This window comes from Podarcis raffonei, chromosome 2 (genome assembly GCF_027172205.1).
Source record: "Podarcis raffonei isolate rPodRaf1 chromosome 2, rPodRaf1.pri, whole genome shotgun sequence".
Taxonomy (NCBI): Eukaryota; Metazoa; Chordata; class Lepidosauria; order Squamata; family Lacertidae; genus Podarcis; species Podarcis raffonei.
This window is the reverse complement of record NC_070603.1, coordinates 116,313,665-116,338,689: the sequence shown is the minus strand read 5'-3', so window position 1 is coordinate 116,338,689 and position 25,025 is coordinate 116,313,665. Positions and strand designations below refer to the sequence as shown.

Genomic DNA, 25,025 nt, shown 5'->3' with positions numbered 1-25,025 from the left:
AGTGCCTGGAATGCTGATCTACAAGATAAGGGCAGCCCATCATTTAGGCAGTGAAAAGCGGACCTGAAAACTCAAGTGGAACTGGAAGCGTGGAAGGCATTTATTCTGGTAGTGAAGAACTTTTTTGGCAACAATAAGGCCAGAAACTACGCAGAACTTGTCAACAACATGCTGACTGCTTTCAGAAACCTGGGCTGCAATATGAGCGTCAAGATGCACTACCTATTTTCACATATGGACTGGTTTCCTGATAACCTGGATTCAATGAGTGACGAGCAGGGGGAGAGATTCCATCAGGACATGAAAGAGATGGAGACCAGGTATCAGGGTCGCTGGGACGCAGTCATGATGGCTGACTACTGTTGGACTCTGAAGAGAGACCTCCCTGCCGCTGAGCATTCCAGGAGTTCCAAGAAATGGAAGTTCAAGCCCTGAAGTTTGAAAAATGGTGAAACAACATGCAATTTACGTATAATACCAACCTAGCAGTTCGAAAGCACCCCCGGGTGCAAGTAGATAAATAGGGACCGCTTACTAGCGGGAAGGTAAACAGCGTTTCCGTGTGCGGCTCTGGCTCGCCAGAGCAGCGATGTCACGCTGGCCACGTGACCCGGAAGTGTCTCCGGACAGCGCTGGCCCCCGGCCTCTTGAGTGAGATGGGCGCACAACCCTAGATTCTGTCAAGACTGGCCCGTACGGGCAGGGGTACCTTCACCTTTTTACCTTTATCAATGCCCACCATTCAGTTTACAGTAATCGATGTTTCTATCAGGTAATCAATATATGTTGTTGGAAAAACATTTTTATCTCTTAAAATCATATATAGGATGATATGTGTTGACAAAAATCAGCTGATAATGCCACAAAAATGTAATTGATTTTGTCACAAGATCTGATTTTTTTCAAATCAACATAGCACAAAACCTGACCTGATGGAGAGAAACGGATGCCATTTCCTGATTCAGCAGTGCAAAAACACCCTAAATCAGTTGTAGAAATCTAGACAACATTCAAAAAGTAAAAAATTGTTGCCCAGTGTAATTGTTAGGGCAATTTGCTAATCACACTTAATAAGTAAAACTTAAGTGCTACATTTAACTGTAAAAATATTGCAATATATTGGAACCTAAGAAGAGCCTTCTGGATCAGGCAAAGGCCCACCTAGTCCAGCATCCTCTTCTCACAGAGGCCAACCAGATGCCTGTGGGAAACCGGCAAGCAGGATTGGAGCACAAGAGTCTCCTCTGCCTTCCTGTGCTTTCCAGAAACTAGTATCAAGAAGCATTATTGCCTAGGACCGCGAGGGCAGAGCAGAGACGTCAGTCTTATCCTTTTTTTCAAGCTATCCAAGTTGCTGGCCATCACTGTCTCCTGTAGGATGGATTCCATAGATGAACAACGCTTCTGTTTTTTCATCTTTTGCAGCCCTTAAAAGCCGATAAATGTATTATGGCCTAAACTTTTGTGGGCTGCAGTCTGACAAAGTGGAATTTTGAGTAGGATACGTGGTGCCACAGGGACGTGGGGACAGTTGAGGCTGCTGATCCCTTATTTTCAAATCTGAAAGTTGACAGCTATGAACCAGCATGCTTAGACATTCCAACCCCAGTGCTGGGGTGGGGAAAAATAAGAGCACAAGACTACCCTGCTGAATTAGCAATGAGATCTATGAGAAAATACCCTTCTGATTGTTCTTTAGAAATGTTTCTTTAGAAAAGAGCAGCCGGTGGGGTCATTTATCTCCAGATCAGGACTTCCATCCCATCTTAGCACTGTGCTGATTCCTGCTGTGATTGGAGTTAAAGGATCTCTCTAAGGGCTCTTTAAGGGACACAGGTGGTGCTGTGGAATAAACCACAGAGCCACGGCTTGCCGATCAGAAGGTCGGCGGTTCAAATCCCCGCAACGGGTGAGCTCCCATTGCTTGGTCCTAGCTCCTGCCAACCTAGCAGTTCGAAAGCACATCAAAGTGCAAGTAGATAAATAGGTACCGTTCCGGCGGGAAGGTAAACGGCGTTTCCGTGCGCTGCTCTGGTTCACCAGAAGTAGCTTGGCCATGCTGGCCACATGACCTGGAAGCTGTACGCCGGCTCCCTCAGCCAGTAAAGCGAGATGAGCGCCGCAACCCCAGAGTCAGTCACGACTGGACCTTATGGTCAGGGGTCCCTTTACCTTTACCTGGTGCCACTATTGTAGGAATCAAGCCTTGTCAGAGGAATTGGCCACTCTCCAGGCATCCGGCTTGAGTTCCTTGTTGACCTCCCCGTCTGCGACTCCCGGCAAGATCAGGCGAGGTCTCAATCGGTGATCCTCCTCTAACGTGAGAAGAACACACCACTCCTCCCCTGCCATCCCCAGGGAAGGGAGAGAGACAGACAGAAATGTATTTACATGCCTTTATTTCTGTCTTTCCAGCAGTACAGAGAAACGTGTCTGCACTCTCTTAACACCAACAGCAGAGAGGGAATAACTCCTCCCCTGCACTTCCAGTACAGGTCAGATGACACTCTGAGCTAACATCCGGTGCTCAGTACATTGAATAGACTGTTCCTTTGTTCCCACGGAACAGTCCCAAACATCAACATCCTGTTTGGCTTTCCAGCCATCTGGAGCTCGCTGCTGCATTGCTCCTTTTTCGTAACAACTATAAACTTCTGAGTCTCTTTGTTGGCTTTGTGTACTTAATTTGAAATTTGTGCCAAGGTTGTACCACAGTATCTCCATAGAAGCTTAGGGACGGACAAAATTACAGGGGTGCTATAAATTATTATCCCACTCATTCACTCTCACAAACAACCCCAGTCTGTAAGATTGGCAAGTTTACACAATTTGTTTATAATACCAGACACTCTTGTACTTTATATGTCCAATCCTAAGTGTAGAGCCTTTGTCCCTTAAGCCCACCAAACTGGGGAGGTGCATGCATTTAATGTGTTTTGATGCTGTCTGTAAAAGCCTGACCCTGTCTATAAAAAATAAAGGTAATAGAAATAATTTAAATATATGAATTATAAATAACTATGGGAAGCATATAAGCATATACACCTAAGATTTCAAAGCCTGGAGGAAGAAAATCTGCCCCCACTACTTTAGGAAAAGGATTCAAGAAACAAAGAGCTGCTTCGGAGAAGGCCTCACCCCTTCCTTCTTCCTGTCAGGAACTTCCTTCCATTTGTCTCCTCTTCATCTTTTCCGCTTTCTCCCTCCACCTTCCATCTATCCCTGTCCCCATCTCCTCTCCCCTGGAACTCACCAGATTTCTCCAAGGGCCCTGGGAGGGAATGCTCAGAGGTTGTGGGGAGGGATGCGGAAGACAGCCTGACCAGGTCACCCGTCCATCTTCCTCCTTCCATCCTGGCCAGGGTTGCAGGTTCAGTCTCAGCTAGGTTTGCAGGTTCACCTTCCTGAGGAGCGCAGAATCCAGAGCAAGTTGCAGCTTCCTGGGAGGAAGGGAAGAAGCCAAGGGAGTCTGAGAGCCCCTGCAGGGATTCTCCTGCCCAAGACATTCTGCTGCCCCTGGAGAAACCCCAATTGGGCACCCCCTTCCCAAGAGCCTCCACCCACTTTGGCAATTCCTTTCATCACCTCCCTTCGTTTTCTATTTTTTTTATTCAATCTTTATTGGTTTAAAATCCACACACACACACACACACAAAACGAAAGCTTAAAAAAAGGGAAAAGAAAATGAAACAAAAAAGCACAATACATCTCTTACAAAAAGAAATAGAACCATACACCACAAACGTACAAAATTATTCCAGCCGTCAACTTCCAACTTCCTTGATATAAGTTATTTTCTTAATCAGGTAAAGGTACACCTGACCGTTAGGTCCAGTCGCAGATGACTCTGGGGTTGCGATGCTCATCTCGCTTTACTGGCCGAGGGAGCTGGCGTTTGTCCACACTCAGCTTCTGGGTCATGTGGCCAGCATGACTAAGCCGCTTCTGGTGAACCAGAGCAGCGCACGTAAATGCCGTTTACCCTCCTGCCAGAGTAGTACCTATTTATCTACTTGCACTTTTGAAGTGCTTTCGAACTGCTAAGTTTGCAATTTTCTTAATTACTTGCCTCTATTTTTCAACAACAACAGAATGGGAAGAACCAGAGATCTGTTCAAGAAAATTGGAGATATGAAAGGAACATTTCATTCTAAGATTACCATAATAAAGGACAAAAGTGGTAAGGACCTAACAGAAGAAGAAATTAAGAAGAGGTGGCAAGAATACACAGAGGAATTATACCAGAAAGATATGGATGGCTCGTTCACCCCAGGTAGTGTGGTTGCTGACATTGAGCCAGACATCCTGGAGAGTGAAGTCAAATGGGCCTTAGAAAGCACTGCAAATAACAAGGCCAGTGGAAGTGAGGGTATTCCAGCTGAACTATTTAAAATTTTATAAGATGGTGCTATTAAGGTGCTACACTCAATATGCCAGCAAGTTTGGAAAACCCAGCAGTGGCCAGAGGATTGGAGAAGATCAGTCTACATCCCAATCCCAAAGAAGGGCAGTGCCAAAGAATGCTCCAACTACCGCACAATTGCACTCATTTCACACGCTAGCAAGGTTATGCTTAAAATTCTGCAAGGAAGGCTCAAGCAGTATGTGGACTGAGAACTCCCAGAAGTGCAAGCAGGATTTAGAAGAAGCAGAGGAACCAGAGACCAAATTGCAAACATGCGCTGGATTATGGAGAAAGCTAGAGAGTTCCAGAAAGACATCTACTTCTGCTTCATTGACTATGCAAAAGCCTTTGACTGTGTGGACCACAGCAAACTATGGCAAGTTCTTAAAGAAATGGGAGTGCCTGATCACCTCATCTGTCTCCGGAGAAATTTCTATGTGGGACAAGAAACTACAGTTAGAACTGGACATCAAAAAAACGAAGATGATGGCCACTGGTCCCATCACCTCCTGGCAAATAGAAGAGGAAGAAACAGAGGCAGTGAGAGATTTTACTTTCTTGGGCTCCATAATCACTGCAGATGGTGACAGCAGCCATGAAATTAAAAGACGCCTGCTTCTTGGGAGAAAAGCAATGAGAAACCTAGACAGCATCTTAAAAAGTAGAGAAATCACCTCGCCAACAAAGGTCCGTATAGTAAAAGCTATGGTTTTCCTAGTAGTGATGTATGGAAGTGAGAGGTGGACCATAAAGAAGGCTGATCGCCAAAGAATTGATGCTTTTTAATTATGGTGCTGGAGGAGACTCTTGAGAGTCCCATGGACTGCAAGAAGATCAAACCTCTCCATTCTGAAGGAAATCAGGCCTGAGTGCTCAGTGGAAGGACAGATCGTGAAGCTGAGGCTCCAATACTTTGGCCACCTCATGAGAAGAGAAGACTCCCTGGAAAAGACCCTGATGTTGGGAAAGATGGAGGGCACAAGGAGAAGGGGACGACAGAGGATGAGATGGTTGGATAGTGTTCTCAAAGCTACCAGCATGAGTTTGACCAAACTGCGGGAGGCAGTGGAAGACAGAAGTGTCTGGCGTGCTCTGGTCCATGGGGTCACGAAGAGTCGGACATGACTAAACGACAACAACAATTTTTCAATAAACTTTATCTTTATTAAATCTTGTCTGAATTCTTTATACCTTATTCAATTCCTAGAGTTATTCAAAGCATTTTAAAGTTTTTATATGGGGACACTGTTCTTTTAAATATTGTCTATAGATCTCCCATTCCCATTTAAACTTTTGGGTTGATCGATCTCGGATCTTTTCTGTCAGCTATGCTATTTCTATATATTGAAGGATTTCTACTTGTCACTCCTCTTTTGATGGAATTTTATCTCCTTTCTATCCCTTGGCAATCAGCATCCTCACTGCAGTTGCTGCATACAAAAAGACCCCTTCCCAAGAGCCCCTGCCCATTTTCAAACACCTTTGCCAATTTCTTTCACCTGCCTGTCCCACCTCCCTTCCTAAGGCTGGCATGGTATGCACATTAGTGGCCTGAGAGTAGATCCCTTGGAACTTAAGAGTTAACCTGCAAAGGACTGCTCTGAATACATGGGTGGCCCTTGCATGGAGAAGAAGGAAGCCCCTTGCTTGCATCTGGACCCCCTGGGACAGGCGGGGGATCTGCTCCCTCTGCCCTCGCTGCCTCCTCCTCTGTCCTCCTGCCCTGCAAACACCCTTTGCTCTTGTTCCTCAGGGGAGAGAGGCAGAAAGAGCCTTCAAACCCATCCATTTCCTCCTCTGCAGCCCAGTGAGAGGGGAAGGAGTGGTTCACTTCAGATACACACATGGTAAACACTAGGATTGTGAATGAACACATCCTCTGTCTTCCATGCGGTGGGAGTGGGGGGGTTAAAAGTGGTGAGGAGACCCCCCCCTCCAATCCTTTTGAAAAAAAAGTTTTGGTCAGGAGTAAACAACTTAGATGGCAAGTTCACAAGAGAAGCACTTTGGAGCACTGCTTGCTCTTACTATCGCTGTTCGGTGTGTGTTTGAACCTAGAGGACAACATACACGTTTACACCATGTGATTTCTTAAAGAGGGCACTTCTTTAAAACCTATTTTTACTGTTATTCTTTACATTTCTATACTGCCCTTCCTCCAAAGATCACAGGGCAGCATACAATAGAAAAACACAGAGATGCATAGCAGAGTAAGAAATAAAAACGACAACCCTCCCGCCCCCCAATCCAGTTGTGAAGTCCATAGATTGTTTAATGAGCCAAACGCCTGGGAGAAGAGAAAGGCTTTTGCCTGTTGCGGAAGGAAGGAAGGAAGGAAGGAAGGAAGGAAGCCGGACACTGAGGCCCTCCTGCGAGAAGCCTTCTGCTGGGGTATAGATATTAAAAATAATACTATTATTAAGGCGATCCTGGCCAGCAATGCCCACCCCTCTCCCCTTTCCCACCTACTTCCCTCCACCCCCTTTGCACCAGATCCCTGCAGGAGGAAGCTTCTCCCCCCCCCCCTTCAAGGCCCCCTTTAAGAAAACAGCTCCCTTTCCTCCCTTCTCTTCTCCCCGCCCGGATCTTGTGCAGGGCCGCCTCTCCCCGTCCCGGGGCTTCTCATCCTGGACCCCCTCGCAAAGCCCCTTCCCTCCTTCCCCGCCATTGGCTTTGCACTCACCCGACATCCTGGGCAGCGGGGGCGGGAATGGGAGCCCCCGCGTGGGAGGCAGGGCGTGAGGGCGCTTAATTAGGAGGCTTGATTAGGAAGAAGCCCCCTCATCCGCCTCCGCACGATGCAGCCCCGCTTCCCGCCTCCTTCCCTCCCTCCTTTGCAAGCTCCGATTTTATCTCTGCTGGTGAAGCCGGAAGTGGAGGCAACTCTGAGGAGGACGGAGAAGTTTCTCTCCACGCTCAGCCTCTTGTCTGTTATTTGATAACTGGGGGGAGAAAAACCTTGTAGCACCCAACCAATGGGAAGACGAGGGAGGGAACGTGTGCATAGCTCTTGCAAGAATATATTGTCGTCACTGCTTCACCAGTTTTGTTCAGATTGCATTTTGAGGAGCAAGTTCAAGGGTCTTGTTATAGGAAAATCCCTGGGCTCACCTGGATTACCAAACAAAGACACCAACCAGGAATATAGGAGCAAACAGCAGCCAGGAGGCCTGATCTTTATTTTTAAAAAACTATTGCAACAGGACTTCCACCCACCACCAGGAAGAAAGCCCAGAACAAAGTATGGCTCCCACTTTGATCAGTTTTACAGAGATACCCACAACACCCCTAAAATTACATCATGGATACATTACAAATTACATCACAATTGGGGGGGCGTGTCTGGCGACAGAAACCTCAGTATCAGGGCTTGCCCCCACCCTTCGACTGACCTCCACCATACACTCATCAAGTGATGCAAAAGAGGTATTTACATGTCCCAGTTTCCCAGCCAAGTTAATCACACCCTTTTGTCTTGATCTGGGTTTGCTATTGTTTCTGGAATGGCTTACCTGTCCCGTACTCAGGTATCAGGATGCCAGAGATTATATCACTCAGGCAGAGGGGCTGCTGAGTACATGGACTCACACTATAGAGATTATGGCTGCCCTCACTCATGTTCCAAGCTCCTCCCTTGGCAGCCATTTCCTTCCTGAACAGAACAACGTTGGAATGGTGTAAATCGGACACTCAAGTGATTCTATATGAATTTCTGAAGTTTTCCCAGTGAGCCAGTTCATAGATACAGTGGTACTTCAGGTTACATACGCTTCAGGTTACATACACTTCAGGTTACAGACTCCGCTAACCCAGAAATAGTACCTCGGGTTAAGAACTTTGCTTCAGGATGAGAACAGAAATTGTGCTCCGGCGGCACAGCGGTCCCATTAGCTAAAGTGGTGCTTCAGGTTAAGAACAGTTTCAGGTTAGGAACGGACCTCCGGAACGAATTAAGTACCTAACCCGAGGTACCACTGTACATTTATCAGTGAATTGTTATGTGCAGCAGAGTCCCTTTGAATAGATAGGGAAAACTGTAATGAAGTGTTTTGTGGGGACATTTGCAGAAGTGATTGTGTTGATTTTGGTAGTCGGTGTGTGTGTGTGTGTGTGTGTGTGTGTGTGTATGATGTCTGCTGAAGGGGCAACACTCTCTGGCTTATTGCACATTCATTACACACAGTGTCTTTTGCAGTGTCCTGTATTCTCCTCACAGACACAGAGACACAGGAACATTGAACAGGCACTTGCAGCAGCAGCAGCTGCCGGACAGACTAATTGCCAAAGAATTCCTCACATGCAACCCCTCCCATGAATCTTTTGGGGGGGAACCATGTACTTTCAATACGTGAGGAATGTACACTACAGATGTGAAATATTCTTCGTGGGAAGTACTGAGAAAAAGTGGAGGGCAATTTTAATTTGTAAGGACAGAGGGGGAGTGCTTTGCTTCGTTTTCTGTCGTGAAAAATAAAGCAATAAATTTAAGAAGCAACCCCTTTTTTTCAGTGCTTGCTTTTAAAGCAATAAAGGTCCAGGTACTCACCATGGAATTGTTACAGTAAGTGCCATACTTTGAACAGTTGGGGAATGTTGCGGATGTTTGAGTACTCACAGAATAAAGCCCCACTTTTTTTCCAAACACCATAATTGTACAGGGGGTGGAAGACGATTGGCTCTGTCCAGTAATACCTGTATGCAGCTGTTATAATAAAAATACTGCTCCGTTTCCCTTATCTAAAAGCCCATATAGAGTCCTTAAGTAGGTTCTCTATCAGTAGGAGAAAATAACAGAGGCTGCTATGAGAATTATAAGGTCTAAGATATAAAAGAAATGTTCATAATTGTACCAGGCAAACAAATACATAAATATATATAACAGACATTTAATTCCAGCAAGCTGGTCTCTGACCATAAAAATAAATGATTGTTATTATTATTATTCTTAAAAACAGAGGCCAGCCGGAGAATATTGAGAAGCAAAGCAGCTAGTAAGTATGATCTTCATTAAACTGTTGCAACAGGGTTCCCCACACCCCACATGCAGGGAGGGAGGAGAGGAACCTAGAACAATGGTGTGCAAGCTCTTATATAGACATTCAAAAATTGCCTCCTCTGTACCTCAAGACTACCCCCCAAAACATCATTCATATATCATAGAAGGGGCGGTGTACAGCAGAAAACCTGTCTGCCAGGATATCTGATAATGGTCACTGATTGCTTTTACCTGGGCATCCTGGCCATTTTTTCCTGATGGTTAATACTTTAGTTCCTGAATCCAGCTCACAGGCTCACCCTGTTCATACACAGATACGCTCTTAAGACAGGATTTGTTTTCAAAACACCGCTGCACAGCCAACTCCCCAGCTCTTGCTGTAAATAGAGGGTCTTTATATGATACCTGGGGGCCCTGCAACACAGCCGGTCAGAACAGAAAAGGGAGGGGTGTGGAGGGGGGTGTCTCCCAGAAGAGAAGCGGCTCTGGCCCAGCAGAAGCCCACCCTCCCCTCCCTCTCGGCAGCCTGACCAAGAGGGCAAGTTGAGGTTGAGTGCAGTGCGCAACGTGAGGGAAGGCAAGAGGGTGCATGGGTCTCTCTCTGTGTGTGAGTGGGTATCCAAGTGGAGGGATGGTGGAGGGAGCCAGCCCAGCACCAGGCTTCAGAGGTTCCTTTCGTTAGTGGAATGAGAGGGTTGCTGCCTCTGCCGCTGCTGCCGCCATCACATCACACGAAGGCAGCAAAGGCAGCAGCTGGCAGCTGTCCGGGTTTGGTTCAGCACAGCCGCTGGCCTCGTTGCCTGTCTGCCTCCCTGCACAGGCAGGTGGGTGGGATGTGTATGAGACCCAGACGAGCTGGGCAGAGGGACACTGCTTGGGGCATTTCCCGCAGGGCCACCCTTTTTAAAAATATTTTTATTCTTTATTTTATTTATTTTGTAAAATATATTTCACAATTACCACATTTAAATTTCGAAATGAAAAAAGATTCTTCTTTGAGGGATAACTTACCTTATGGACAATTTTTACGCCTTAAAAGAAATTCCTCTTTTAACCACGATTTTTATAATAGTGCAGATATCCTAGCTCATTCTCTTTGTTCCAGAGAATATCCTTCTACCATTGTTAACAGATCCAAAATTAAATCCCTCACAAAGGATCAAACATTTCTTCTCAGTCCCACTACCACCTCACGTTCTCAAAACCGCATCACGGGATCATTAGAATACACCTCTCATGCGGATAGAATCATCAGAATAATACGCAAACATTGGCATGTATTCTGGAACATACCAGGGTGTAATGAATTTCCTCTGATAGGCCTGAGGCGGACCAAATCCATTTAAGATATTTTAGTAGATACAGGCATAAATTCTGAAAAAATCATTCCTCGCACCATTAGCACTTCCGGCCCCACTGGACATCATAGATGTGGTAGATGCTCATCTTGCCCATTTGCCTTACAGACGAAAGAAATTTAGGATGAGAAAATGAACTTCAGATTATTATTTGTCATTTTAGTACCTGTCAAACCAAAGATGTAGTCTACCTGATTCGATGTCCTTGTAATTTATTGTATATAGGCTCTACCCCTCGAGCTGTGGGGGTTCGGATAGATGAACACCGATCGCGTATTCGTAATGCTAATTTGGAGGCACCTCTGGGAGAACATTTTGTTTCTCACAATCATTCAGATATGGATCTATTATTTACAGTTTTATGGGTGAACCAGAAGGCAATTAGCATTAGAAAAGATTATGAGTGACAGTTACGGCAGCAAGAAACAAGGTTTATTTTCATGTTTAAAACCATTTATCCAGGGGGTCCCAACTCTGAGTTAGACCTTAATTGTTTCGTTCGATTATTTGTATTTTGTCTGTAACTTTACACTGCTCCTTTAATCCCAACCTCCTTGTATTTGTATTGTTACTTTGCACTGTTACGGAAAATTCCGGGTGCGAGTCGGCTCAGCCTCCCGGCTCGTCGGACTAAGTCCGCGGGTCCTAGCGGAAAAATGAGCTCAGCCGGACACAGGAGCAAGATGCGGAGATCCAAGGTTTATTGCGCAACAGGTTCAAGGCAAGATTGAACAGCGAGAAAGGGGTGACACCAACTTTTAAAAGTTCCCTCCAAGTCCCAGAATACAGTGCAAGAAACGTCATGAATACATTATGGGAAGGTTGGGTTTGACAACTTACATCATGAATATGTTACGGAAAGGTGGGGTTACACACATTAGCATTTCAGGGAAGGGAGGGGTAGTGTGCGGAGTAAGAGATATACATAGATAAGCACTTCCTGAGTACCGGTGATGATAAAACAATAGTCCAGATATGCACCGTCTGCCACCTGGCATTGCCCGGAGGAAGGGTTTGGCAGAACGATCTGACAGGATTAGGGTCTTCCTGAGTACGTGACTTGCCGCTCAGGGGATTATGGAAGCAAGTGGGGTGTCGTAGAGTCCTGAAAAGGCTGAGTCGATTGACACCAGAACGAAGGAAATCGGTGCTACGGTTGATTTTATATGATTTTTAGAAGTTTTAGCTCATTTCAAGTCCATTCTGACAGTATTAATCAAAGTCGGAAGTGAATAGATACATTGTTGCAGTTCTTGATACTGTCAGGGGTCCAGGAGTTTCAATTCCATTGTTGGATGGATACATTGTTGCAACTTGGGTTTCAGTTCCATTGTTCCCCCAGCGGGGAGCTGTCAGCAACTTGTCAAGAGGTTAAATGAGGCGTGCAGAGTTGGCTGAGCTACCTCTGCATGGCAAATGCACGGTGCTGATTGGCCAAAGCGCGGCCATTATAGTCAATGGGGATACAATCTGATACGGTCTACCCATGTTAGAAATGGAGCGAGAGGGAAGCTTTAAGAAAGATGGTGGGCTTATTTCGCCCGTATAGAGAGAGGGAAAAAAGTCCTTTATTACAGGACTAGGGTGCAGTGTGGTGCTTGTGCAACAGTGTGGGGTTTGAGGGGTTGGGGAACCGTCGAGGTCATCGCCTCGGGTCCACTGGTGCTGGTGGAGGGGCCGAGAAGGTACCCCCCCCTCCTTCCGTATCAGTCCCCCATTCGGAGATAGATTTGCATTAAAGTTCTGTAAGAACTTGCAAATCCTTTCTCCGCACCCTATATTTCTGTGATCTCATATTCACCTTCTCCCAGGTGTCTCATCTGCACATATTCAGGGAAGTCAGGGGCGCTGTGTGAACGGGAATAGGCTCGGAAGGAAAGAGGGGCAGATGGTCTAGGGCAGCGAAAGAGAGAACAGCAAGGTGTCACACAGTGGATAGCGCAGCAGAGTATTCAGATAGAAAAGACAACGATAAGGACAGTAATAAGTATAACCTTGAGTAATTGTCGGAGCCATCCAAGCTTCGGTAGCCATCCCCATAGGTCTAGATCGGATAGTCCCTCATGCTGTATGTCGTTCAGTCTTCCTGCTAGTTCATGGATATTATTCAAATGTCCGGTGATATTTAAAGATTGGTCAGTCACATATGTGCAGCATTCGGTACCTATTAAGGCACACGTCCCTCCCTGGCTGGATAACAGAAAATCTGTCGCAATTCTGGTCTGTAAACTTAGCTGTCTTACCTCAGACAGTTCCGTCACGAGGGAGTCTATAATTTGGGTTGCCTCCTGCATGAATTTGAGAAGGATGTCGGTGAGTCGGAGAATGTCCACATGGTTAGATCCTGCTCCATAAGCGGGAAAGAGGGCTCTGCCTACCGTCTCCCCATTGGCAGCAACATCTGACAGGTCTGACAGCTCCTTTTGGTCTCTCTTGTTCCGTTGCCTCCCGGGGGGTAGATGTGGAACGACTCTGATTCCGGGAACAATGTACCCGACAAAGCAGGATCCCGACATATGCGGGCTTACCCAAGTGTATGCGCGGTGTCCACATACCCAGAATAAGCCGCTGAGGTATGATTCCATCCTCCCGGAGGCAAAAGCTTGCAGCAGCATAGAATCCGTTGGCTGGGGTTTCCATTGGGGGGGGTGTCCGACTACAATGGCCCAAGCACTAGTGAGGTTTGGGAAGGTGTGGGAGCCAGTGGTGTCGGCAACGGTGACTTCGCCGGTGGGTAGGATTTCCAAGTTGGAACTACATGTGCTGGATCCGATGAAGGTCCCGTCTCCGGTGAAGCAACGACAGAGGGGTCCCCTCGTGGGGCCGGTGAGATACAGGTATTGGTGTGTCAAGTTCAATGCGGTTAGGTTCCAGGACGTGACGTCTCCGGAACGGAACTGTTCCAAGGTTACTGGCATTGGGACCAGGGGTAAGCTTTGTTGGAGGTGGCTGGGCGCATGGGCGCAGATCCAACAGTCAGGGTAGGGTGCTTCCTTTGCCACCTGACTGAGGAGTTTGATGTAGGAGTTTTGTTCCCAGGATGAGAGGAGGTCTTCTCCGGGGATGGAGGAGTCTGTGCCGAGTCGCCGGGGTGCGGTACCTACTGGGTGAAGGGGGTCGGTAGTGTTGAGGAGTCGCCTGTCTTTGGCGATGCCCCCGCACCTCAGTGGTCCGACATTGTCCCAGGTGGGGGAGCGTGAAGGATGCACGGGGTGGTGCCATCCTTCCAGGTATTCGGCTCCCTTCCATTCATGGGTGATTCCAAGGTTCCACAAGCAACAGAACCGCCTCAGGCAAAGTCCCTGGAGTTGAGATTTCCGAGGTCCTGGGGTCATAAGGAGGCATTGGAATCCGAAAATCAAATTCTTGGAGGGATGGTTCGAGTCCGTGTATGCCGGTGAAGCTCCCCGTACCTTGCTTTCGGTCCAATTAGGGCTCCGCGTGACCTCCCCATTTTCGTAAAGAAGGTATGTCCCGTTATAGCACTGCAGTCGATAAAACGAGTGATCGAGCGTGAGGGCAGCTGACCCGATGCGGTGTAAGTCTTTATCTCGGATGAAGAGTTCCCAATATTCATTGTTCGTGAGCCGGGGTACGAGCGAATGGCGCAGAAGGGTCCGGGATTCCGGGAGACAGAAGTCAAAGTCCCCCATTCGGTCCGGGTTAGACTTTCCCCCGGTCTCGACCTTGTGATAGTCCAGGAAATGATAATCTGTTTGTAGCCCGGTGCAGTGGTCTGATGAGAGAGACGACGTTCTGGTCAGGGTGGCGAGGAGAAGGAGGGAGAGGATCAGATTCATAGTTGGGTCGCAGTCACACGGGGTTAAAGGAAGGAGGCGATCTACGGGGTTGTCAAGGTAAGCTGCGAGGTGAACTGTCAAAGTGAGCTGTCAAACTGGCTGTCAGAGCGAGCTGTCAAAGTGGTTGTCAAAGCGAGCTGTCAAAATCAACGGAAGTCTATGGAGCTGTCAAAGTGGTTGTCAAAGCGAGCTGTCAAAATCAACGGAAGTCTATGGAGCTGTCAAAGTGGCTGTCAAAGCGAGCTGTCAAAATCAACGGAAGTCTATGGAGCTGTCAAAGTGGCTGTCAAAGCGAGCCGTCAAACTCGTTTAAAGCGGAGTTTGACGGCGTTGGTGTCCGGGATGATCTCGGAAGTCCAGCTGGGTGTAGTGGCGTCCGGTCCGGTCTGTTGAGCCCGACCTTGGCCCCGATCTGGTCCGGTCTGTTGAGCCCGACCTTGGCCCCGATCTGGTCCGGTCTGTTGAGCCTGACCTTGGCCCCGATCCGGTCCGGTCTGTTGAGCCCGACCTTGGCCCCGATCTGGTCCGGTCTGTTGAGCCCGACCTTGGCCCCGATCCGGTCCGGTCTGTTGGTCTTCGTCGTCGATGTATGAAGTTGGCGAAGCGGGCGGAGTCGAAAAGGTGAAGTCGTCGTCACCGAAGTCTTCTTCCGACTCTGGAGGGGGGGGTGCCGACTTGCACCTTGTGTGATGTAGCCAGGAGTTTTTCTCACCTACTTTCACGGCGGTTGGTGACGTCAGTAGGATTTGGTAGGGACCTTCCCACGCAGGTTGAAGGGGTTCCTTTTGATAGACCTTGACGAGGATCCAGTCACCTGGATGGAACGAGTGGGCTTCGACGTCGATGGGCAGGTTCTGTCCCTCGAGGGCCGCGTACTGGTGGAGACGCTGTAGCTGTGTCTGAAGCTGAATGACATAATTAGTGAGTTCTGCCTCCCCTAGTTCGAGTTCAGAGAGGGGAAAGATAGCGTTTTAGACGGGAGGAGGTCTCCCAAATAAGATTTCGTATGGAGATAGTTTCAGTGGTCCAGTAGGAGCACTCCTTATATTATGAAGAACTAGTGGGAGTGCATTTACCCATTTCAGTCCAGTGAGTTTACAGAGTTTTCCTAGTTGTATTTTAATTTCCTGGTTCATGCGCTCTACTTGACCAGAAGACTGAGGGTGGTAGGGTGTGTGGAGATCCCATTTTATTTGTAGAGCTCTCGCCACTAATTGCACTACTTGAGCAGTGAAGTGGGTCCCTCTGTCACTGTCTAGGCGACGGGGAATGCCAAACCGAGGAATGATGTCTTGTAGGAGGGCTCTGGCTACTACAGAAGCGGTGGGCTTCCTACAGGGGAATCCCTCTACCCAGGAGGAGAGCTTATCCACTATGATCAAGGCATGTTTGAAGCCCTGGCAGTGTGGTAGGTCGATAAAGTCCAATTGCAGGCTTTCAAAGGGGACGAATGCCCACGGCCTGGCTCCCGGTGGCGTTCGGGGTTGTCGCTTGGGGTTAAAGGAGTTGCAAGTGGTGCAGTTCTTTGATGCGGCGGTGGCTGCGACTGCAAGTCCCGGAGCGTACCAGGACCTCTTAACATGCTCTATCAGCCTTCCCTTTCCCCAGTGTGTTCGTTGGTGGAGGACCCTCACCAATTTTGGAACCCAGGATTTTGGAAGGACGGTCCTGCCATCGGGGAGGACCCACACACCATCTTGCTCAAATGCACCCACGGAACGCCAGAGGGTCTTTTCTTCTTCAGGGGTTTCTTTGTAAATTTGAGTGGGATCTATGTTGGCTGGGATTTGTAGGGCTTGAAATTCGGACTCGTTGTTCGGAGGGCAGAGTGCAGCCGACTGAGCCGCCTTATCAGCCCGTCTGTTACCCCTTGATACTGGGTCCCTGCCCCGGGTGTGTGCTTTGCAATGCACGACTGCGATCGCGGCAGGTAAGTGGATGGCAGTCAGGAGCCTTTCTACTAGGGCAGCATGTGAAATTTTAGAACCAGCTGCCGTCAGGAAGCCTCTTTGTAGCCAGATTTGGCCAGTAGTATGTACCAATCCAAAGCAGTATTTACTGTCGGTATAGATGGTAGCCCGCTTGCCTTCGCTGATCTCACAGGCACGTATGAGTGCTATTAATTCTGCAGCTTGAGCACTATACTGTGGGTTAATTGGGTTGGATTCTAGGATTTCAAAATCAGTGACCACGGCGTATCCCGTTTTCCTCTCCCCCTCCACAACTTTTGAACTTCCGTCTGTGTACAGTATTAGGTCTGGGTTTTCCAAAGGTAGATGATCTAAGTCTTCCCTGGGTCTCTCTGCTTGTCGAACTATGGTGGCGCAGTCGTGGTGTGGGGTTCCATCATCAGGGAGAGGCAGAAGGGTAGCTGGGTTAAGGGAGTTGACTCGCTTTATGGTGACGTTTGAGGGTGTTAATAGGAGGGCTTCATACTTGTTTAGTCGGGAGTTGGAAAAGTGATGGCAGCCTCTCAAAGTTAGGAGGGTGGAGACAGAGTGGGGAACATGGATGATGATTTCATGTCCCAAGACAGTCTCTTGAGCCTTTTCAAGGAGGACTGCTGTGGCGGCTATGGCCCTTAGGCAGCTCACTGCCCCTTTTGCAGTGGTGTCTAATTGTAGACTATAGTATGCCACAGGTCTCTCTTGGTCTCGGAAAGGCTGAGTCAGTACCCCTGAGGCTACCCCCATTTGTTCATGGATAAACAAGTTGAAGGGGATTCTGTAGTCAGGTAAACCTAGGGCGGGGGCAGATCTTAGTTCTCTCTTTAGTCGCTCGAAAGATTTATAGGCTTCTTCTTCCCATATTAAGATGTCCGGGTGGTCTTGGCGGGTCATGGCGGACAGGGGCTTCGTTATTTCACTGTAACCTGCGATCCAGGCCCTGCAGAAGCCAGCCATGCCCAAAAATCCCCGCAACTGTCGCTTAGTTTTTGGGAGGGGAATTTTTGTCACTGCTTCTATCCTGTCAGTGGCTAAGCTTCGGGTGCCTACTCCTAAGATGTGCCCGAGGTACTTTACTTCTTGTTTACAGTATTGTAATTTCTTCGGTGACACCTTATGCCCCTTCCGGGCTAGTTCAGCAAGGAGGTGCTTGGTGTCAGTTTTACACGCTTCCTCACTAGTAGAACAGAGGAGCAGATCGTCTACGTAAAGCAAGAGGGAGGAGCCAGCAGGGAGGTGTACATCTTGCAGATCTTGATGCAATATGGCTGAAAAGATCGCGGGTGACTCCACGTACCCCTGGGGTAACCTAGTCCAGGTTAATTGACTAGGCCCCCAGGTGAAGGCGAAGAGGAATTGACTGGCAGGGTCCAAGGGTATGCTAAAGAAGGCGGAGCATAGGTCCGCAGCGGTGTACCATTTAGTCTCTGCTGGTATGGCGTTCAGGAGGGAATTTGGGTTGCCCACCACTGGGTGGCGGGGTATGACAAACTGGTTCACCAGTCTGAGGTCTTGGACAAAGCGGTATCGGACTGGGGCTCCTTCTGCCGCCGGTTTCTTTACTGGGAGCACTGGGGTATTGCATGGAGACGCGCATGGAACCAAGATCCCCTTTTCGAGGAAGTCCTCTATCATGGGTGTTAGTCCCTCAATGGCTTCCTTGGGTAGAGGATATTGTTTTGTGCACGGGAAAGGTAAATCAGTTTTGTAGGTGATTTTTACGGGAGTTGCTGATAGCAGGAGACCCACTGAAGTTGACTCAGTGCCCCATAGAGAGGAGGGTAGGTCGTCCAATTCAGGGGGGAGCTCTGGGGATGGGCTGCCTGCTTTTTCTTCTGCTATTATTCCCTGGAATGCGGGGATGGATTCCTCAGGCATGTGTAGGTAGATACCCTCCTTGGAACATTTAATGGTCGCATTTAATTTGCAAAGCAAGTCCCTTCCGAGGAGGTTTACAGGGCTGCTGGTTAGGAGGAAGGTATGTTCAGCGAGCAGGGGTCCGAGGGTAACTTTAGATGGACGTGAAAGTGGACAAGTGCGGGGTATCCCATCCAGTCCCATAACTTTTCTGGTCTCTGAACCCGGTTCCAAATGGCTATTCGTTAAGGTGGAATATGTGGCTCCAGTATCTAGGAGGCATTGATAGGGGTGGCCGTCAATCTCTATGGTGCAAAACGGGTCTTCGGAAGATAAAGTTAGGATCGGACATATAGTTTGAGTTTGGTTGGGATCCCCTTTTAATTGTCAATAAGTTTCTCGATCGTCCGGAGGAGGTTGGTTAGGGGGGTGCAAGGGGGGTGCGGTGGCGTTTGTCCAAGGGTGAGTGGGTGAAATTATTGCGGGCATTTGGGTCCTCGGTCCTGGTAGGGGTCGTTGGGTTTGAGCAGGTACATTTGGAGGCGTCGGTTGGTTGAAGAGGGCGGAGGAGGTTGTATGAGGGGTATAGGTGGTGGGTGTGGGGTTCCCATATCCGTGGGCCGTGTTAGGATGCGGGGCGCCATAGGCCATGTTATTGAGGTAGGGGCAAAACCTTTTTATGTGCCCTTCTTCTTGACAATAGAAGCATCCTCCAGTAGTGGGTCCCCACGGTCTAAGGGGATTTGGAGGTCCTCCTCCCCGGACCCCCCTTCCTCGACTGAAACCTCTGCCTCTGGTGGAATGCGGTTCCATACTAAGGGCAAGGATCTGCTCAACTTCTGGTTTGGGGTCCTTTCTTTTCCTCTCATCTCGAGAATTATAGACAGATTTTGCAATCGAGAGGATTTCACTGACGCTTTTTCCGTCATACCCTATTTGTAGGTTCAGAGCCTTTCTAATGTCAGGGCAGGCTTGATCTTTAAAGAAGCCTTTCACTATAACTTCGTGCTGGGGGTTATCTGGATCAATCCCTCCCCAGGTCTTGATGGCTGATACCAGCCTGGTATAATAATCGGACGGGTGTTCATTCGTCCCTTGTAGTACAGTCTGGACTTTTGTCCAGTTGACGGTACGCTGCCCAGCAGCCTTAATGCCGTCTAAGATCGCTTTCTTAAATAACTTCAAACACCAGATCCCATCTGTGGTATTATAGTCCCAGGCCCGTTCGACGCGTAGGCATTGAGCCGTGAGTGCTGTCACACCTTCTGGCCGCCCCGCCTGGTAGTCTGGGAGTTCAATTACTTCCGCAGCCTTGGCTAGGATATCTGCCTTTTCGGCCTCGTTAAAAAGGGCGTTTAGGAGAACGTGGACGTCCGGCCAGGTTGGGTTATGGGTTGAGAAAATAGCGCTGACCTGGCGGTGGCATTTGTCCGGGTCGTCTCTTAGAGATGGCATTTGATTTGACCAGGTTACCAGGTCTGCCGTGTAGAACGGTTGGTGGGTATATACCATCCGAGGGGGTCCGTTTGGCTGTAGAGGTGGGATTGGCAGGGCCCTTAGGGGCATCTGGGTGACTATAGCATCTGCGTCCCGTGACGTTCCCGGGGTCTCTTTGGGTTTCTCTGCAAGACTAGAGTCCCCTATGGTAGTATTCCTTTTGTCTCTAATTCGTAATCTCTGTTTTATGCCCCCCCATGCTTCTGGTTCTCCTGCTCCTTCATCGCTATCCGAATTCTCATTTGGGGCGGGTGGAGTACTCTCCCTATAATAGAAGGGGATGAGCATTCGTTCCATATGGTCATCTGCAGAATGCCCTTCGTATGGGGGGGGGGTAGAGGTTGTCTTCCAGGATTTAAGATTGGCAGTTGATAATTCGTAGCTTCCTTCGGAACTTTGAGTAGTCCTCTGACCGTCTCGAAGGTGGCTAGGTATTCTAGCTGACGGGGCTTCTCCTCCGTCAGATACTTTCTGAGAAATCGTAGGCGATCTTCATTAAAAGAGCCTCCCTTTGGCCAACGTAACTCAGGTCTCGCGGAGGCTGTGCCTGAAGGCCAGGTTTCGTTACAAAGGTCCTCTAACTTCTGCCTCGATAGCAATTTATGCCCGGGGATAGCCTTCCAATACGAGATGACAAATTCGAGAGGGGAGTCGGGGTCTCTCTGGGATTCAGATGGCTTTCTGGAAGCCTTCTTCCCAGAGTGAGCCCGCTCATGTTTGGAAGCTTGGGTACCCATTTTAGATTCACACAGGAGCAAGATGCGGAGATCCAAGGTTTATTGCGCAACAGGTTCAAGGCAAGATTGAACAGCGAGAAAGGGGTGACACCAACTTTTAAAAGTTCCCTCCAAGTCCCAGAATACAGTGCAAGAAACGTCATGAATACATTATGGGAAGGTTGGGTTTGACAACTTACATCATGAATATGTTACGGAAAGGTGGGGTTACACACATTAGCATTTCAGGGAAGGGAGGGGTAGTGTGCGGAGTAAGAGATATACATAGATAAGCACTTCCTGAGTACCGGTGATAGTCCAGATATGCACCGTCTGCCACCTGGCATTGCCCGGAGGAAGGGTTTGGCAGAACGATCTGACAGGATTAGGGTCTTCCTGAGTACGTGACTTGCCGCTCAGGGGATTATGGAAGCAAGTGGGGTGTCGTAGAGTCCTGAAAAGGCTGAGTCGATTGACACCAGAACGAAGGAAATCGGTGCTACGGTTGATTTTATATGATTTTTAGAAGTTTTAGCTCATTTCAAGTCCATTCTGACAGTATTAATCAAAGTCGGAAGTGAATAGATACATTGTTGCAGTTCTTGATACTGTCAGGGGTCCAGGAGTTTCAATTCCATTGTTGGATGGATACATTGTTGCAACTTGGGTTTCAGTTCCATTGTTCCCCCAGCGGGGAGCTGTCAGCAACTTGTCAAGAGGTTAAATGAGGCGTGCAGAGTTGGCTGAGCTACCTCTGCACGGCAAATGCACGGTGCTGATTGGCCAAAGCGCGGCCATTATAGTCAATGGGGATACAATCTGATACGGTCTACCCATGTTAGAAATGGAGCGAGAGGGAAGCTTTAAGAAAGATGGTGGGCTTATTTCGCCCGTATAGAGAGAGGGAAAAAAGTCCTTTATTACAGGACTAGGGTGCAGTGTGGTGCTTGTGCAACAGTGTGGGGTTTGAGGGGTTGGGGAACCGTCGAGGTCATCGCCTCGGGTCCACTGGTGCTGGTGGAGGGGCCGAGAAGGTACCCCCCCTCCTTCCGTATCAGCACTGTATCTTTAAACTCAACCTCCTTGTTATTAGCACCACCTGGAGTTGGCTTTATATGTTTTTCAAAAAATATTGTTAGTAGCAGTGACTACAGTATTACATGAGCACTGTTCCATAGCATTTGATATTTTCATTTACATACATTCATTCGAAATAAGATGGGGTATGTACTCTTTTTCATTACTGTTTGTATTATAGTTTATAATTTTTGTAAAGTGGTATGTCATGCAGGTCATCGCCTGCAAAATTTTATTTTCAGTTTATGAAGCAATTCTATATCCTCCCACCACACTGACAAAGAATTATATGAAACAATAGTCAATATCCGGAACACTGTTCAGTGTTGGACATCATATTTGCTGAACACACAAAGCTTCACAGCTTGTCTTTCATCGTACAAAGTCTGGTACCTCACTTCATTTAAAGATTTCCAGAGACTTTGAGACTAAAGATTTCATTTTGTACTTGTTAGGCTTTGAAGGAATTCTATCAAGATTGTCCATTGCGTATATACACGGTCATCGTGCTTCCTAGACATTGCTGATGTGAGCTTAGGGGTGACAGCGGCCACAGTGCTGAAAAGTCCAAATAAATGGGCAGTCGCAGATCATGAACCTGACTTTCCTCCAACTTCCAAAACAAAATGGGAGGAAAAAAGCTTTCAGGTTTGAAGGTGGCATGCTAGTCTGGTTTGCTAAACCAAAACTAAGCCAAAATTTAGCTTAGTAAGTGTGAGGCAAAATACAGGGCAGTAAAGCAAGGAACAGGGTGGTGAATCCAGGGCAGGGCAGGGAGGGGGGTTGGTGGACAGTTGGTTTTCTTTTTCCACCTGGTACTGAAGTGACTTCAAAACAATCCATTCCAATCTCCTGCAGCCTCACAGGATGGGCCCCCTGGAATTTGTCACACATGCACGCACGCACCCAGATACTCATGAATCTGTCAGTCTGTCTGTGCTTGCCTACCCAGAGTTTGAATGCAGGACTTTTCACACACACACACACACACACACACACACACACACACACAGACACACACACACACACACACACAGACACACACCCTTTCAAACACAGGTGCTTGGAGAGGATCCCTAATTTGGCAGAGAGAGGGGGGGTGGGATAGATCTGAAACACTGGACAAAACTATCAATACAGGACATGGCATTTTTGTATTAGGCAAAGCAGGACTTTATAGGTGATAACCAGCACATTGTGTCCAGAAACAGACAATTAGGCAGATGGAGCTGTTCTAATATGGGAGTCCTATGCTGCCTATAGCCAGCCCTGGTCAGCAGTGTGTCTGCAGCTCTTTGAGCCAGTTGAACTTTCTGAGCACTTTTCAAAGGCAGCCCCATGTAGTGTGTTACACTGACCCCTACACAATGTGGCACCAGACTGCCTCTTTGGGGGGGGGGGTAATTATCTGTTCTAAACGTGTGTGTGTGTGTGTGTGTGTGTGTGTGTGTGTGTAGTTTAAATTCCCTGAATGCTTGTTTTTTGAGAAGGGGCTCTTAGGGTCATGAAGCAATGCCTTTCAACACATCTCCATAACATCACTGATTCTGCCCTCACACTGCCCTATTGTGTGTGGATTTTGATCCAGACGGGGAAAGATACAGCAGAATCCACCCATCTCTCTATGTTGCCCTTAGGTGTGCTCAGCCTTCACCCCCCCCCCATTTCTTTATGGAGGGGCAAAGGCTATGCACTTTGTATAGACGCAACTACAACCAACAACTGGCGTCTTCTGGGTGCACTGAGCTCCCCCCCCGCCTTCTCTCCTCCAGATGTAATACAGATTCCCTCCGCATCTTTCCCACCTTCCAGAAGGCACATATATAATAATAATAAATTTTATTTATACCCCGCCCTCCCGGGAGGCTAACACCAGTAAAATTACAATAAAAACATAATACGGAAAAAACCCAATTCAAAATACAAGTTGAAATACAATTTAAAATGCAGTCTCATTTTAAAAGTAGCCCATAGATCAAAACCATAAGGGGAGGGAAACATAAGGGTCAGACTGAGTCCAAACCAAAGGCCAGGCGGAACAGCTCTGTCTTGCAGGCCCTGCAGAAAGATGCCAATAATAATAATAATAATAATTTATTATTTATACCCCACCCATCTGGCTGGGCTTCCCCAGCCACTCTGGGCGGCTTCCAACAAAGTATTAAAATACCGTAATACATCAAACATTAAAAGCTTCCCTAAACAGGGCTGCCTTCAGATGTCTTCTAAAAGTCTGGTAGTTGTTGCTCTCTGACAGCTGGTGGGAGGATGTTCCACAGGGATGGCGCCACTACCGAGAAGGCCCTCTGTCTGGTTCCCTTTAACTTGGCCTCTCGCAGTGAGGGAACCGCCAAAAGGCCCTCAGCGCTGGACCTCAGTGTCCGGGTAGAACGATGGGGGTGGAGACACTTTTTCAGGGCCCTTGTCCCTTGTGACAGAGCGTTCCACCAAGTCAGGGCCAGTACAGAAAAGGCCCTGGCCCTAGTTCAGACCAATCTAACCACCTTGTGACTTGGGACCTCCAAAGTGTTGTCATTTGTGGACCTTAAAGTCATAGAATCATAGAATCATAGAGTTGGAATAGACCACAAGGGCCATCGAGTCCAACCCCCTGCCAAGCAGGAAACACCATCAGAGCACTCCTGAGATATGGTTGTCAAGCCTCTGCTTAAAGACCTCCAAAGAAGGAGACTCCACCACACTCCTTGGCAGCAAATTCCACTGTCGAACAGCTCTTACTGTCAGGAAGTTCTTCCTAATGTTTAGGTGGAATCTTCTTTCTTGTAGTTTGGATCCATTGCTCCGTGTCCGCTTCTCTGGAGCAGCAGAAAACAACCTTTCTCCCTCCTCTATATGGCATCCTTTTATATATTTGAACATGGCTATCATATCACCCCTTAACCTCCTCTTCTCCAGGCTAAACATGCCCAGCTCCCTTAGTCGTGCCTCATAAGGCATCGTTTCCAGGCCTTTGACCATTTTGGTTGCCCTCCTCTGGACACGTTCCAGTTTGTCAGTGTCCTTCTTGAACTGTGGTGCCCAGAACTGGACACAGTACTCCAGGTGAGGTCTGACCAGAGCAGAATACCGTGGCACTATTACTTCCCTTGATCTAGATGCTATACTCCTATTGATGCAGCCCAGAGTTGCATTGGCTTTTTTAGCTGCCGCGTCACACTGTTGGCTCATGTCAAGTTTGTGGTCAACCAAGACTCCTAGATCCTTTTCACATGTAGTGCTCTCAAGCCAGGTGTCACCCATCTTGTATTTGTGCCTCTCATTTTTTTTGCCCAAGTGCAATACTTTACATTTCTCCCTGTTAAAGTTCATCTTGTTTGTTTTGGCCCAGTTCTCTAATCTGTCAAGGTCGTTT

General features: G+C 48.0%; 1 protein-coding gene and 1 pseudogene across 1 annotated transcript; both read right to left on the bottom strand.

Moving 5' to 3' along the window:
- LOC128409126 (zinc finger protein 239-like) overlaps positions 1-25,025 on the bottom strand; it is a 49,543-nt pseudogene that overhangs the window by 13,721 nt on the left and 10,797 nt on the right.
- On the bottom strand, positions 1,077-25,025 carry LOC128409129 (uncharacterized). Its single transcript, XM_053379369.1, has 3 exons — positions 24,392-25,025; positions 3,254-3,440; positions 1,077-1,371 (listed from the first exon to the last, which is right to left on the bottom strand). Exons 1-3 carry the CDS (start codon positions 24,980-24,982, stop codon positions 1,343-1,345), a joined length of 807 nt encoding a protein of 268 aa, XP_053235344.1. The 5' UTR covers positions 24,983-25,025; the 3' UTR covers positions 1,077-1,342.